Source organism: Stenella coeruleoalba (assembly GCF_951394435.1).
Source record: "Stenella coeruleoalba genome assembly, chromosome: 11".
Lineage (NCBI taxonomy): Eukaryota > Metazoa > Chordata > Mammalia > Artiodactyla > Delphinidae > Stenella > Stenella coeruleoalba.
Window position 1 is genome coordinate 76,646,609 of NC_137157.1, and position 14,459 is coordinate 76,661,067.

General features: G+C 41.9%; 1 protein-coding gene across 37 annotated transcripts in view; it reads left to right on the plus strand.

Moving 5' to 3' along the window:
* Positions 1-9,991: 9,991 nt before the first annotated feature.
* Positions 9,992-14,459, plus strand: part of CAPRIN2 (caprin family member 2) — a 41,911-nt gene continuing 37,443 nt past the window's right edge. For 26 of the 37 annotated variants that reach the window (XM_079936209.1, XM_079936231.1, XM_079936220.1 and 23 more), the window contains exons 1-3: positions 10,034-10,187; positions 11,302-11,567; positions 13,552-13,614. In XM_079936209.1, the coding sequence (XP_079792335.1) occupies positions 11,316-11,567; positions 13,552-13,614 (315 nt within the window). In that variant the 5' untranslated portion in view covers positions 10,034-10,187; positions 11,302-11,315. The other 11 variants (XM_079936210.1, XM_079936233.1, XM_079936223.1 and 8 more) reach the window with 4 other exon arrangements.

Consider the following 14,459-nt stretch of genomic DNA (forward strand, 5'->3'; position numbering starts at 1 on the left):
TTTGTTATTTTTAGACTTTTTAATAATGGCCATTCTGATCAGTGTGAGTTGGTACCTCACTGTAGTTTTGATCTGCATTTCTTTACTTATTGGAGATGTTGAGCATCTTTTCATGTGCCCATTGGCCATCTGTATGTCTTTTTGGAGAAATGTCAATTTAGGTCTTCTGCTCATTTTTCAATTGGGTTGTTTGCTTTTTTGTTACTGAGTTGTATGAGTTGTTTTGTATATTTTGGAAATTAAGCCCTTGCTGGTTACCTCTTTTGCAAATATTTTCTCCCGGTCCATAAGTTGTTTTTTTCTTTCATTTATGGTTTCCTTTGCTGTACAAAGCTTGTAAGTTTGATTAGGTCTCATTTGTTTATTTTTGCTTTTATTTCTATTGTCTTGGGATACTGACAGTATCTAGTACTATCATTCTTAAGAAAACATTGGTACAATTTATGTCAGAGAATGTTTTGCCTATGTTCTCTTCTAGGAGTTTTGTGGTGTCATGTCTTATATAAGTCTTTAAGCCATTTTGAGTTTATCTTTGTGTATGATGTGAGGGTATGTTCTAACTTCATTGATTTACATGTGTTCAGCCATAATTTCTTCAAATACATTTTTTTTTTTTTTTTTTGTGGTACACGGGCCTCTCATTGTTGTGGCCTCTCCTGTTGCGGAGCACAGGCTCCGGATGAGCAAGCTCAGCGGCCATGGCTTACGGGCCCAGCTGCTCCGTGGCATGTGGGATCTTCCCAGACTGGGGCACGAACCCGTGTCCCCTGCATCAGCAGGCGGACTCTCAACCACTGTGCCACCAGGGAAGCCCTTCAAATACACTTTTGATCCCCTTTTCTCTTTCTTCTTCTTCTAGATCCCCTATTATGTGTAGGTTGGCATGCTTTACATTATCCCATACATCTTGTATGCTGCTTTCATTTTTTTTTTCCATTCATCTCTCTGACTGCGGTTCTGATTGGGTGATTTCCATTATTCCGTCTTCTAGATCACTTATTCCTTCTTCTATGTCATTTGGTCTGCTACTCATTGCTTCCAGGTTGGTTTTTATCTCAGCAATTTAATTGTCTAATTTTGATTGGTTCATCTTCATTGTTTCTATTTCCTTGTTACTGTGATCTGCATTTCTTTTGATAATCTTTCTTAATTCCTTTAGCATTTTTATTGTCCCTTTTTTGAACTCTGGGTCTAGTAGACTGGTGAGGTCTGTTTCATTATTTGTTCCTTCAGGGGATTCCTCTTGTTCTTTTAATTGGGAGTAGTTCCTCTGCTTTTTCATTTTACTTAACTTTCTCTGTTTCTATGAACTTAGAAGAAACAGTTAGCTACTGTGGTCTTGAACCGGTGTTTTTATGTGGGAGTGTCCCTGTCTAGACTTCTGTGACTCCAACTCGTTTGGTGCAAGAGCTGGCTTTGGTATGGATGCCAGCCATATCTTTCTTTATAGTGTGCCAGTTGTTATCCCCTTGATAGGGGATGTGATTTGTGTTGTGGTATCCAGAGCCTGTGCTGGATGTGCGGCAGGGCTTCCTCTTTGCAGCTGTCACTGCCCTGTCTGGGGTGGGATCTTCTCCCCAGTTGTTGGAGTAGAAGCCCTGAGGATTGGGTTCGATCAGGCTCTTTTGCCTTTGAGTGCATGCCCTGCCCCAAAGGAGGTGCCATTGAAGCATGTGAGGCCTGTGTGGTCACAGCAAACCTATGTGTTACCCATGCAGGTGTCTGCAGTTCTGCCCAAAAGTAGCCCAAGGTGGCATCCCTTTGTCTGTTATGTTTTTCCCAGACCTAGTGCAAGGCTGTGGTGTGGAGTATGCTGGGGTGGGGACCAGCGTGTTGTGGCTGCAGGTCGAGGTGGCTGTGCTGCCACTGAGGTCCTGGGCTGCCACTGTGGCAAACTTCTCCCAGGATCTGTTCACCCCAGATTCAGCTCCAAGCTGAGGTGTGGAGTGGAGGAGCTGGAGTGCTCGTAGTTCACAGAAACAAACCAATGTGTACTCCTGCCAGGCCCTGTCTGCCCAAGACTCAGTGCCCAGCCTCTGTACATTCTGGACCCACTGCTGCTGTGCATGCATTAACAATGGGCTCCCTCTGCTCTTCTCCCTGGACCACACCCCAGCTGCATCCAGTCCTCTTCTGAGATTCAGTGCCAGGCCACTGCACATTCTTGTGGCACTGCCCAGTGCATGTGCTGACAGTGGTCTCTGTGGTTTGGCCTGGATCACACCCCAGGCGTCCCTGCCTGTCTCTGCACAGCTAGACTGAATCTCTGCCATGATCTCATGCTAGGCTATGGTGTTGAGCGAGTGGGGCTGGGCATTCAGCCCTTCAGACTGGGAAGAGCAGCAAGGCAGTAGCCACCAGCACAAGTCTCTCTCAGCCCTGATTGTCTGCATGCAAGCACTCCTTGTGAGCAGAATCTAGTCTTCTCCAGCCCCTCTATCTGTCCAAGTAGATTTCCCAGCAGGCAAGGCAGCTCCCCAGGGTATGAGCCTGCCCATGTGGAACTTCTCTTTCTTACAGATCCTCCCAGGGGCACCAGTCCGTCCTGATGCCTCTTTCCCCTCGTTCTACCTCTTTATGTGGAGATCTTTCTTGTAGCTTTGATTGTATAGGAGCACTTCTGCCAACTTTCAGTTGGTTTTCTGTGAGAAGTGGTCCACATGTATATGTTTTTTTTGTGGTACGCAGGCCTCTCACTGTTGCGGCCTCTCCCGTTGCAGAGCACAGGGTCTGGACGCGCAGGCTCAGCGGCCGTGGCTCACGGGCCCAGCCGCTCCGCGGCATGTGGGATCTTCCCGGACTGGGGCACGAACCTGCGTCCCCTTCATCGGCAGGCGGACTCCCAACCACTGCGCCACCAGGGAAGCCCTGTAGATGTATTTTTGATGTGTTTGTGGGGGGAGGTGAGCTCCATGTCCTCCTGTCAGCCGTCTTGGTCTTCCTCCCTCTAGTGGCTTATTAAAAGTAATGGACCAGATGCTCCAACGCTTATATCACCCTAATGGCCTGATGGCTCTGAAAGCCTTCGGCTTTAATCAGCTTTTTGACTGCAGCAGGCTCAGGAGATTCCATGATCTCCGGTAGCCAATTCTCTCTTCTTCCATGGTCTGGCCTTCTTTCTTATTTCTCCTCTGTGTCTTCAAATCTCTCTCCTCTTATAAAGACCCCAGTCATTGGATTTAGGGCTCACCCTCATCCAGTATGACCTCATCTTAACTTGATTATATCTGCAAAAACCCTATTTCCAACTAAGGTTACATTCATGGGTTTTGAGGGTTAGGACTTCAGCATATCTTTTTTTTTTTTTTTTGCGGTAAGTGGGCCTCTCACTGCTATGGCCTCTTCCGTTGCGGAGCACAGGCGGCTCTGGACGTGCAGGCTCAGCGGCCATGGCTCATGGACCCAGCCGCTCCGCGGCATGTGGGATCTTCCCAGACCGGGGCACGAACCCATGTCCCCTGCATCGGCAGGCGGACTCTCAACCACTGCGCCACCAGGGAAGCCCCAGCATAACTTTTTGATGGACATAAATCAACCCATAGCATCAAACCACTCACCCATTTAAAGTGTACAATTCAATGATTTTTAGTATATTCACAGAATTGTGCAACCATCATTATTATCAACTTTACAGCACTTTAATCCCCACAAAGAAACTATGTATTAGCAGTCACTCCCCATTTCCCCCTAGAAATTCCCCCAAGCCCTAGACGACCAACTAATCTACTTTCTGTCTTTATAGATCTGCCTACCCTGGACATTTCATATAAGTGGAATAATACAGTATGTGGCCTTTTATGTCTGGCTCTTTTCTTGTAGCATGTTTTCAAGGTTCATCCATGCTTTTGCATGTATCAGCACTTCATCCCTTTTTATGCTTGAATAATATTCCTTTGTATGGGTATACCACATTTTATTTATCCACTCATCAGTTGATGGACATTTGGGTTGTTTCTAATTTGTAGTTATTTGAATAATGCTGCTGTGAAAATTTGTGTTCAAATTTTTGAGTGGGGATATGTTTTCATTTGTCCTGAGTGTATATATATATATATATATATATATATATATATATATATATATATATATATATATATGACTATATACTTGGAATTGCTGGGTCATATGGAAGCTGTATGTTTAACTGTTTGAGGAACTGCCAAACTGTTTTCCAAAGAGGGTACACTATTTTACATTTCCGCCAGCAGTGCACGAGAATTCCAACCAATTTCTCCACATCCTCAACAACATTTGTTATTATCTGTCTTTTTGATTCTAGTAGGTGTGAAGTGGTATCTCACTGTGTTTTGATTTGCATTTCCTTGATGACTAGTGATGTTGAGCAGCTTTTCAGGTACTTATTGGCTATTTGTATATCTTTTTTGCAGAAATGCCAAATCAGATTCTTTACCCATTTTTAAATTGGTTTTTAAAAAATTATTTAGTTGTAGAGTTCTTTGTATATTCTTATATAAGGAATAAAGATGCAGACGTAGAGAATGGACTTGAGGACATGGAGGGGAAGGGGAAGCTGGGACAAAGTGAGAGAGTAGCATTGATATATATACACGACCAAATGTATAATGGATGGCTAGTGGGAAGCAGCTACATAGCACAGGGAGATCAGATCGACGCTTTGTGACGACCTATAGGGATGGGATAGGGAGGGTGGGAGGGAGGCTCAAGAGGGAGGGGATATGGGGATATATGTATACATGCAGGTGATTCACTTTGTTGTACAGCAGAAACTAACACAACATTGTAAAGCAATTAAACTCCAATAAAGATGAAGGAAAAAAAAAAGAGATAACCAGAAAAAAACTATAACATTGTATATATATAATATATATTGGTGATATAAGTACCTTATCAGGTATGTGATTTGAAAATATTTTCTCCAGTTCTGTGAACTGTCTTTTCATTTTTTTGATGGTGTCCTTTAAAACACAAAAACTTTTCAGTTTTGATGAAGTCTAATTTATTTATGTTTTTCTTTTTTTGCTGTGCTCAGTGTCACATGTAAAAAAATAGAACTCTTTTAAGATGTATTGCTTATTAAAGATGAGTAATTAATTTATGTGAGAAATTCTGAGGTAACAATATGATGGTGGATAAAAAGTAGTTTTTCAAGTGACAAAATAACTTGTACTATTTTAGGCTTTCTTTTAGGGTAACTTTTTCATGTTTCATTTAGGATTCTTGTCCTTTTATGGGGGGAAGAATTATAGAGATTACCATTTATTCAAATATTTATTATTATATATTATTTTTGTGGTTCCATTTGGACAATTAACATTTCTGTTAAATAATGAGGTATCTAAGTTATACTTCAAGTAAAGTGTTATTTATTGTGTTTCTAATTTCTAACTTGTTCACAGGAAAGTAAAAAGAAGATAAGTAACATCATACAAAATTCTAGCACTCAAACCTAACTCAAAGTTAAAATTTGTTTTAATAAAAAGATGTGTACCACATTTTAAGTGAAAATGACTGAATTGCCAAATGTGTTTAGTACATTCCTATTTTTGTAAAAAGATTATATAGATATTTGCTTGGAAATAAAGTCTGGAAGGATGTAAACAAAAAATTAAGAGTAGTATTTTCCATGTTTTGGGGAAATTTCTTGGGTCTACTTTGCTATCTAAAATAAACATATGTGGGAATTCCCCGGTCGTCCAGCGGTTAGGACTCCACACTTTCATGGCTTGAGGGCCCAGGTTTGATCCCTGGTTGGGGAATTAAGATCCCACAAGCCACGTGGTGCAGCCAAAAATAAAATAAAATAAAATAAAATATTTAAAAAATAAATAAAATAAACATATACTATAAAAATAAAGAGGAAAATATCTTCTAGCCTTTCCATGCATATTTAAAATGAAATATTTTACAAAATCACAACTGTATTCAATGTCTTATGTTATTATCCTGCCTTTGTTTACTTTGTATAATATCATGCCATTGAATATTATTTTAAAAGATTTGTACTGCTTGAATTATAATTCATGGATTAGAGTCTCCTTATTTAGCTATTTCCCTACTTTGCCTAGGTTTTTGTTTATAATTTTTTGTCACTTAACAAAGGCTGTGATTAGCATTTTTATAAATAAATTATTGTCTGCATCTCTCATTATTTCCATAGGGGAGATTCCTAATATAAGGGCTATTGGATCAAAAGATATGACTATTTTACAATGTCTTATTCAATAAATTCCTTTGAAGGGGACTTCCCTGGCAGTCCAGTGGCTAAGACCCAGCGCTTCCACTGAAGGGGGCACTGGTTCAATCCCTGGTTGGGGAAATAAATCCTGCATGCCACTCTGTGCGGCCAGAACATAAAAAAAAATTCCTTTGACAATACAGTAACACTAATTGCTTATTCTTTGTCCTTCTAGTTTTGTCAGTGTAATTCTGTTTCTACCCTTTATTCACTATGGAAGCAGCAAGGAAAAGGGTTGAAGCTGCTTGGAATGCACTTTGCACTAGTGGGCAGGAGACCTTGATTCTTTAGGTCCTCAGAAAACTCCCAAATGTCCAGAAGCTTTATTTACCTTATCTTTAAAATAAGGGGAGAGGTTTCACAGCCGTAAGATTCTCTAGTTCTCCTCAGGATACCAGGAGAAATGCTGGGCTTCACACTGTTGGAAAAGAAGCACATGAAATACCTCAGCAGAGGATATGACTTTTCATAAATGAAATGAAGTCCTTAATGACACCATTAAGCAGCTATTATTGTCTTTCTCTTAGAGCTGAAGGAACTGAAGCCCAGAGAATTTAGGTAACTTGCCTAAGATCACTGTGAACTAGTAAGAATCAAATCCAGGTGTGTGTGGTTCCAAAGTCTGTGCTGTTGACCCTTTACAATGATTTCAAAGTTGGACACAAATAGTATTTTTATGCTCTTGATATTATTATTATTATTATTATTTTTGCGGTACGCGGGCCTCTCACTGTTGTGGCCTCTCCCGTTGCGGAGCACAGGCTCCGGACGCTCAGGCTCAGCGGCCATGGCCCACGGGCCCAGCCGCTCCGCGGCACGTGGGATCTTCCCGGACCGGGGCATGAACCCGTGTGCTCTGCATCGGCAGGTGGACTCTCAACCACTGCGCCACCAGGGAGGCCCGCTCTTGATATTATTAACCACACACACATCCACAAGTTCTAAACTGATCGTTTCTCTCCAAAGAACTTTTATTTCAAAGGGACTTACCGGTGAAACACTGTTAATGTATTAATTCCAATACCATAAAAATAGTTTAAACAAAATCTCTGGGAATGTGGTGCTATAATTTCATGAAATAATAAGCCCACAAAAATATTAACCTTAGAAACTATAAGAATTCTGTTATAATGCTTCAAAGAATTATGGCAAAAATTTTTTTTCTGACTGAAGGCTGTATTGGTCAGAAAGTTACTTACATAACTTTCTCTCCTCAAGTATTTGAAGAGACACTCAATGAATCTGAAAATATGTGAAAGTGCAATATTTTAAATAATTTTACTATGTTATCTGTTCCCTGAGAATCTTTCTTAGCCTTTTCTTCCTTCCTTCCTTCTCTTCCTTCCTCCTTCCCTCCCTCTCTCTCTCTCTTTCTTTCTCCTCTCCCCACCTTTTTGTGGCAACGCTCCAGAAAGCCTTGTAGAACCAAAGAGAAGCAGATTTCTATCACTGGTAACAAAATATACAAGATAATTTCTCATATCTCCACTCATATGCTACCAGCTTCAACATCCTTTGGTGAATTAATCTTTCCAGCTTCAACAATACGTAGCTACATTAATTTTAAGTGACTACAGCATAACCATTCCTATAGGAACCATGCATTTGCTAGACAATGCATATTTAAAACCTTCACATTTTCAAGGTATGCAAAGTTCGGCTGTTTTTACAGAAATGAGATGATCCATTATAAGTCTTCAGTATTTTTGTTTTTCTATTTTGAGTTTGTTGTTTTTGCTATTTATTCCTGCAGCTTTTATTGAATTCCCACTCAGCTCCATGAGGGCAGGGGCTATATTTGTCTCACTCAACATTGTACCCAACACATATCTGGTGCCCAATAAATGTTTGGTTTTCTCCCCAGCTTTACTGAGATATAACTAACATAACAAAACATATTTGTTGAATGAATGTATTCTTTCCCCATTGATTTGAAACAACTTTTAAAATCACATTTAAATATAGTAATTTGTTGCTAAGCTTAGAGGTGGCTATCCACAAATACTGCCTCACTGTTGGCAAGGCAAATCAAGGTGTAGAAAATAGGGAGTGGGGGAGGGGAAAATATAGACAAGCCCTAACAAGTAAAAATTGAGGGGGCACGTGCTTTCAAAATAAACTGAATTCATTGGCTTTAAAGATCTTTTCTAGCAGGAAAGCTTTTTTCTGAATCATCTTTTTCATTTTTTTCAGAAAACATTACTGCAACATTATCTATAAGGTACAATCTCCTACAAATGTTATGCTGTGCTTATACAGATGGTACCTTACCAGACTTGAAATTTAATTATGTTTGCTTTTGCATCCTTGATTCATTTTCTGAAATATCTTGGGAAATAAAACTGTATAGATTTATTCAGAATTATTTCATTTAGTGGAATATTTAGGATCTATGGCTAGATCTATATGACCCAAGGGATAGTTTATTATTGGTCAATTAGAAGGCAAACATTTAATGATTAATATGTCTGAAATACCATTCTGAGGTTCACTATTAGTTCAGGCTACAACAGGCATAATCTGTGCTGTAACTTTGAGCCTGATCGTTGATCCAAGTGTGTCCTTCACATTTTTTTTTAACTTTGTCCACTTTTTTGCTTCCTCCCCTCACGTTTAGCAGCTTCTGCTCTATCTCTGGTTGTAAACAACGAAACAAATGGACAGTGTAGTATTTGTCTGACCCTCAAGGTCACATATGGGATTCAGAGATTCAAAGCTAAAATGAAACATTAAGGTACAATAGGTTTCCAGAGACGGAAAAGAACACAGATAAAAACTGGCAAAATACTGTATCAAGAAATGTTAAAAAACATGATAATTTTTGTGTAGGTTTCCCCAACACTTTTTAAACTGGACTTTGGTTTCCTTGATTATACTTCTGATTTTTCTCTGTTCTTCTCTTGCTAGTCTAAATAACTTTTATCAGAGCCCCAAGGACAGGACCTAAAACAATTCTATTTGGTGTAATAGCTGGACACATGGTAGGTATTCCTGTTTTTCTTTTCTTTTTTTCCCCTCTTATTCTTTTGGTATGAGAAACACCATAACTTCCTTCAGAAACACTGATGTATTTCCAGCCTTTTCTCTTAATTTGATGCAACCTTACCAAGATTTTTATCAGCTTTTTCTCTGAGTGACAACGAATTAATCTGTTTCAAAGCAACAAATGACACAGCCTAAATAAAATCTTGTTACTGAAGGTTGCGGAGTCACCCACTCCGTTTTTATGGCAACGCTGGTTTGGAGCATTTTGCTCATACATGCTATCCTTTCTGAGGAAACTGATTTTTTCCCCGTCCTACTGTGAAGGATGGAATCTGGGGGTCAAAGGCATCCCTGCATTTCAACAGTGCCCACCTCAACCACCAGAGGCTCAAGCTCGGTTTAACTGGCAATTCCACAAAGGGCTCGCTGCGCTTTTCGAGTGATCGAAATCACCTGTTCAAGGTCGCACATCCAATTGTTACTGGATGCAATCATCAAGGTCGGGTAGGGCTGCCGGGTCTGCGGCCCGCCAGCTCCCGGCGGCGACTCAGCAGGCCCACCTGGTGCCCCGCAATCTGCGCAATCGCTGGGAGAACGCGCCCTCTCGCGACCGACTTCGCGCCGCAGCTGGGCCTGGCGCAAACGCCCCCCGGGCGGAGGCCGGCGGCTGCAGGACCTGGGAACCGGAAGGAGGAGGCGGCGGCGGCCCGAGGCTGGGAGAGCGGTTGGGGGCGGGGCGCGCCCATATAAGCCCCGTGCGGGGTTGAGGGCGGGCCTAGGTGAGAGCGGCTAAGTCGGCGGAGCGTCCGGCGCCGCAGACCCGGCCAGCGAGGCCTGGGACGGGAGAGGGAGGAGACTGGAGGAGGAGACGCGAGTGCGGGGTGGCGCTGGTCCACCTCCGCAGCTCTCCTGGCTCCCGCCGGCTTTCGAAGGCGGGCCCGTGCTGCGGCAGTGGCGGCGGCAGCGGCCTCGGCGGCCTGCGGAGGTGAAGCCTGGCTGCCGCGGCCTGGGTCGGCGGCGCGGGGTCAGGTGGCCGGCCCGCGTGGGTGGGCAGGGTTGGGCGGCCGCCGCCGTGAGTGCAGGGGAGGCTTGGCATCCTCGGGGCGGGGCCCTGGAGGGCAGGTGGCCCGTGCGTCTTACTGCAGGTCGGTCTCCTAGAGGCACCTGCAGAAGTGGCCCCGGCCGTGTGCTTCGGCGTCCGGAGGACTGTGGGGAGGGCGGGGGTCGCTGCCTTCGGGGTGCCGAGGGCCCGTCGCGTAGAAGCGCCTCTCGCCCGGGCCCTGCAGGGGCTTGGGATCCGCGCCGGCTGCCTGGGGCCTGTTGTGCCCTTGCTTTGGGGATGCTCCTCAAGGGGAGTGGGGGGAATAGCGCTGATGCGCGGGGGTGGAGGGGGAGCTAGGGTCACGGTCGGGACGGTGTAAGACTCGCCAGGATGAGCCCTTAAACCGGTTGGATGTGAGTGGTTAGTCTAAACAAAACTGAACACCAACTCGGGGCGGTCTCAGCTTCACAGAGTACCTTGCTCTAAATGTCCAGTAGTGACGGACTTGCCTTATAGGCCCCAGAGCAATCAAAGGGAAGTTAGCATTCTTGTTCAAGAAGTTTCTCTTCACTTAGTGAATGAGAGCTCTAAAAGAATTGTGTGTGCTCGGGATTTTCTTTTAAAAGTCGTTGTTAGTGATTGGGGTCGGGGATGCTGGTGAGGGATAATGTAGAGAGTTTCGAATGGCTGCCTTGTCCCAATGGGGAAGGCTTATTTTTTGTGTGTCATCACTTGACCATAGAAATTATTCAATATGTGGATTGCCCTCAGCTCTGAAGCCACTGCTTGTTTAGCGGCTCTTCATCCCTGTGTGGGAAATTGAATTTCTGGAAACGTCCCCCATATTGTAGATTTTTGCCTACGTAAAGGCGCCAGTGCGTGGCACTAATTGCCTTCAAGGTAGTGAAATGGAAGTGTGGTATTTAAAGCATCATTAGGTTTTGAGCTCACTTCTGTGGAAGAGAATTTTGAGGGCGTGGGTCTAGACTTTTAAGGGAATTTAAAGCCTCTAGTCGTAATTGACTTTTATACTTTGTTTTTTTCTTCCCTCTTTCAGACTCATCTGTTTCAATGGTGCAACTCTCTTCATCTCCATTTGGTTACCAGTCACCTTCAGGCCATTCGGAGGAGGGAAAGGAGGGGAATATGAAGTCAGCCAAGCCCCAAGTGAACCACAGTCAGCATGGGGAAAGCCAGCGGGCCATGAGCCCCTTGCAGCCTGCTCTCGGTTCTGCTGCCTCTCCTTCCCAAGCATATGAGACATATATTGATAATGGACTCATATGCCTTAAACACAAAATCAGAAACATCGAGAAAAAGAAGGTAACTTTTTTTTTTTCCTCCCAGCCCTGTATATGCACCATCTTAAATAAGGGTTAAGGAACTGGCATTTTTGCTTTCTATCAGGGCTCATAGGTATTCTTCCTAAAGATTTTTTTCCTAAAGATTTAAGTAACCTTGAGATTTAGCTGGCTAAAATGTACAAGTGGGCTAAATATTGGCTATATTAAACACTTTCTGTTTGATTTGTCAGAATAATTGAATAAAAATATTCTTCATGGTAAAATTATTATGCATGCTACTGTTGAAATACTTGAAGAGCTGGCTACTTTACGTCAGATTAATTCCTTGAGTGTAGTATTAATGTTTCTTTTCATAAATGAGTAATAGTCTGAATTTTTTAGCTTGTTTTCCTTGTGACTTTCTGCAGCAGTTGATATTGCAGTATAGCTGCTGCAGTCTTTGGAAGCTTTAATGATGGTAGAGCCAGAAAATGTTTTAGCACTAATTTTTGTGTTGCTAGGTTATCGTTTAAGATTGGTAGGTGAAAGCATTGTAGAGAGCCTTGTGAAGTTACTCAGGGTTATAATCAGCCTAACGTTACAGTAAATGCTGATGTAAAGATCCAAATCATTCTTCATTTCCTGAGTCATGTAGCCTGTGAAACAGTACTGCACGTAGCTTTGTTGTGTCATGATTCTCTTTTGCTTGGGATAGTAAGGTGAGTTAATAACTATCTGGACCTAGGAACTCTTAAATATTTTTATGCCAAGACCTAGTTAAACCCTAGGAAAGTTGCTTTTAATGGAGGAGGGTGAAGAGATTTTTAAGAGTCTGGTTGACTCTTTTTTCCTCCCCCTTCTCCCCTCCCTTGGCGCCCCCCCCCCCACCAACACACACACTAGGAAGGTAGTGAAGAAGAGCCAGTTACTAGTAGCTTCTCTGTAGCCCTAGCTCTCACCAGTTGTCTTTTGAATGCATGCAGTTGATCACAAGTGTGATAAGGTGAGTGTGCCTGGGTCAGCACAAATCCCCTGCCACTGTGGGAAATTAGTCAAAGCAGGATCTATTGATAGAGACTCATTAATGTCTTACCCCAGGTGGAGGAACTACATATATATGTATAATTATGCTCTTCAGTTTAACTATAGTGCCTCTTTAATTGTGAATACCAATCTGGTCAGTACTTACACATTTGTTTCAAGCTTCTGGAAGAGCATTTTAAAGCTATCCAGCCAATATGGAAGGAGCCTAAACATTGCTTTTAGAATACCATAAAGGGTCATGTCATTATTATGTGGACAATAAATGCAGTTAATTTGTCATCTATTTACTTAAATATCAAATTTTATATGAAAAATAGCTGCAAGTTGAGGCTACTATAATTCTAGAAAAGAAGTATTTTACATTTCTGTACTTCCATTAGGAAGTTTCCTATGGAACAAATGCCTACATAATTCAACAGGTAACAGTTTCAGTATGAGGTTAGAGTAGGACTTCTCAGTCTCAACACTATTGACATTTTGGGCTGGATAATTCTTGGTTGTGGGGGGGCTGTCCTTTGCACTGTAGGATGTTCAGCAGCATCCCTGGCCTCTACCCACAAGACGCCAGTAGCACCTTCTTCCTCCCTCCCATCCCCCAAGTTGTGATAACCAAAAATGTCTCCAGACATTGTCGTATAACCTTGGGGGACAAAATTGCCCCTGATTGAGCACCACTGGGTTAGGAGCATATGATTGATTAAATCCCTGTGTGTCACGTAGTCTAATTATAGAGGCCATTAAGAGAAAAAGGTTTTATTACTGCTTAACTTTTGTAATTCCAGACTAATGTTGATTGTGTGTAATATTTTTTTCCCTGACTGGAACTCACCTACAATTTCTGCTTGCCTCGTAGTAAAATGTTATTCTTACAGATTGATAGCTAACTTCAAGAACTTTGTTTTCATAAGGAACAGTCTGGTATTTAGTTTGTTTCAGAATTTTATATCAGGTTGTAGTAGATACAAGTTTCTCTTTTGTAGCTCAAACTGGAAGATTACAAGGATCGCCTGAAAAATGGAGAGCAACTTAATCCAGACCAGTTGGTAAGTGGTTTATGATCCTTTGGCCAGACCTACTGATTTTCTTTTCTTAGTAAAACTCTAGATGAATTTGGGGGAGACCAAAGATTTGATAGGCTAAAAAAGAAGAGTGAGAATCCACTGGATTTTTCAAAGACTTTGTCTTCACCTATTAGATCTCATAGTTTTGACTTTACTTCTTTTGCACTAGTAGATGGTGTACGGATGGGTGTGTGTGTTGTCAAATAAGAGGGAAAATGTAGACTATCGCTAAGAGTTAACGTATGGATTTAAATTAACCTTTCACTAGAGTGGACTAAAGGAGAAGAGCAGGGAATCATCTAGCTTTCTATTTTTCTAAACCTAACATCTCTCTGCTCTGAAATATAAAAGAATATTTACTACAGCTTACCTTGGTTTTCTCTAGTTGCTTCCCTCTAATTCCTTTGATGGTTTCATCCTGCTTTTCTATCCTGAATTGCCATGTTCCTTCGCAGGAGGCATGTTTATCTGATAGATAGATGTTGGGCCTTTTTTTTTTTTTTAAAATCTTACTATAACTATTTACTATTTACCACATTTAAAAATATTGTTTACCTTCCCATGATATACCTGGTAATTGCAAATTTTATCTAATATGGTGAAGGAGAGTTTTTGCTATATGGAAAATTTAAAAGATGCTTTATTGATGTTTGCCATTTTGACCTGATCACATCTCCTGGCTAAGATGGGGACAAAATTAATCTAAAACTTATTAGATCTAGCTTGTAGATCTATTGTCTTTTATCTTTTTTAACTAAAATTTTTGGTTGTGAATCATAGGTCCTGGTATTCAAGGGCTTTTCCCTTGCCATATTGGCTGTTCTTCA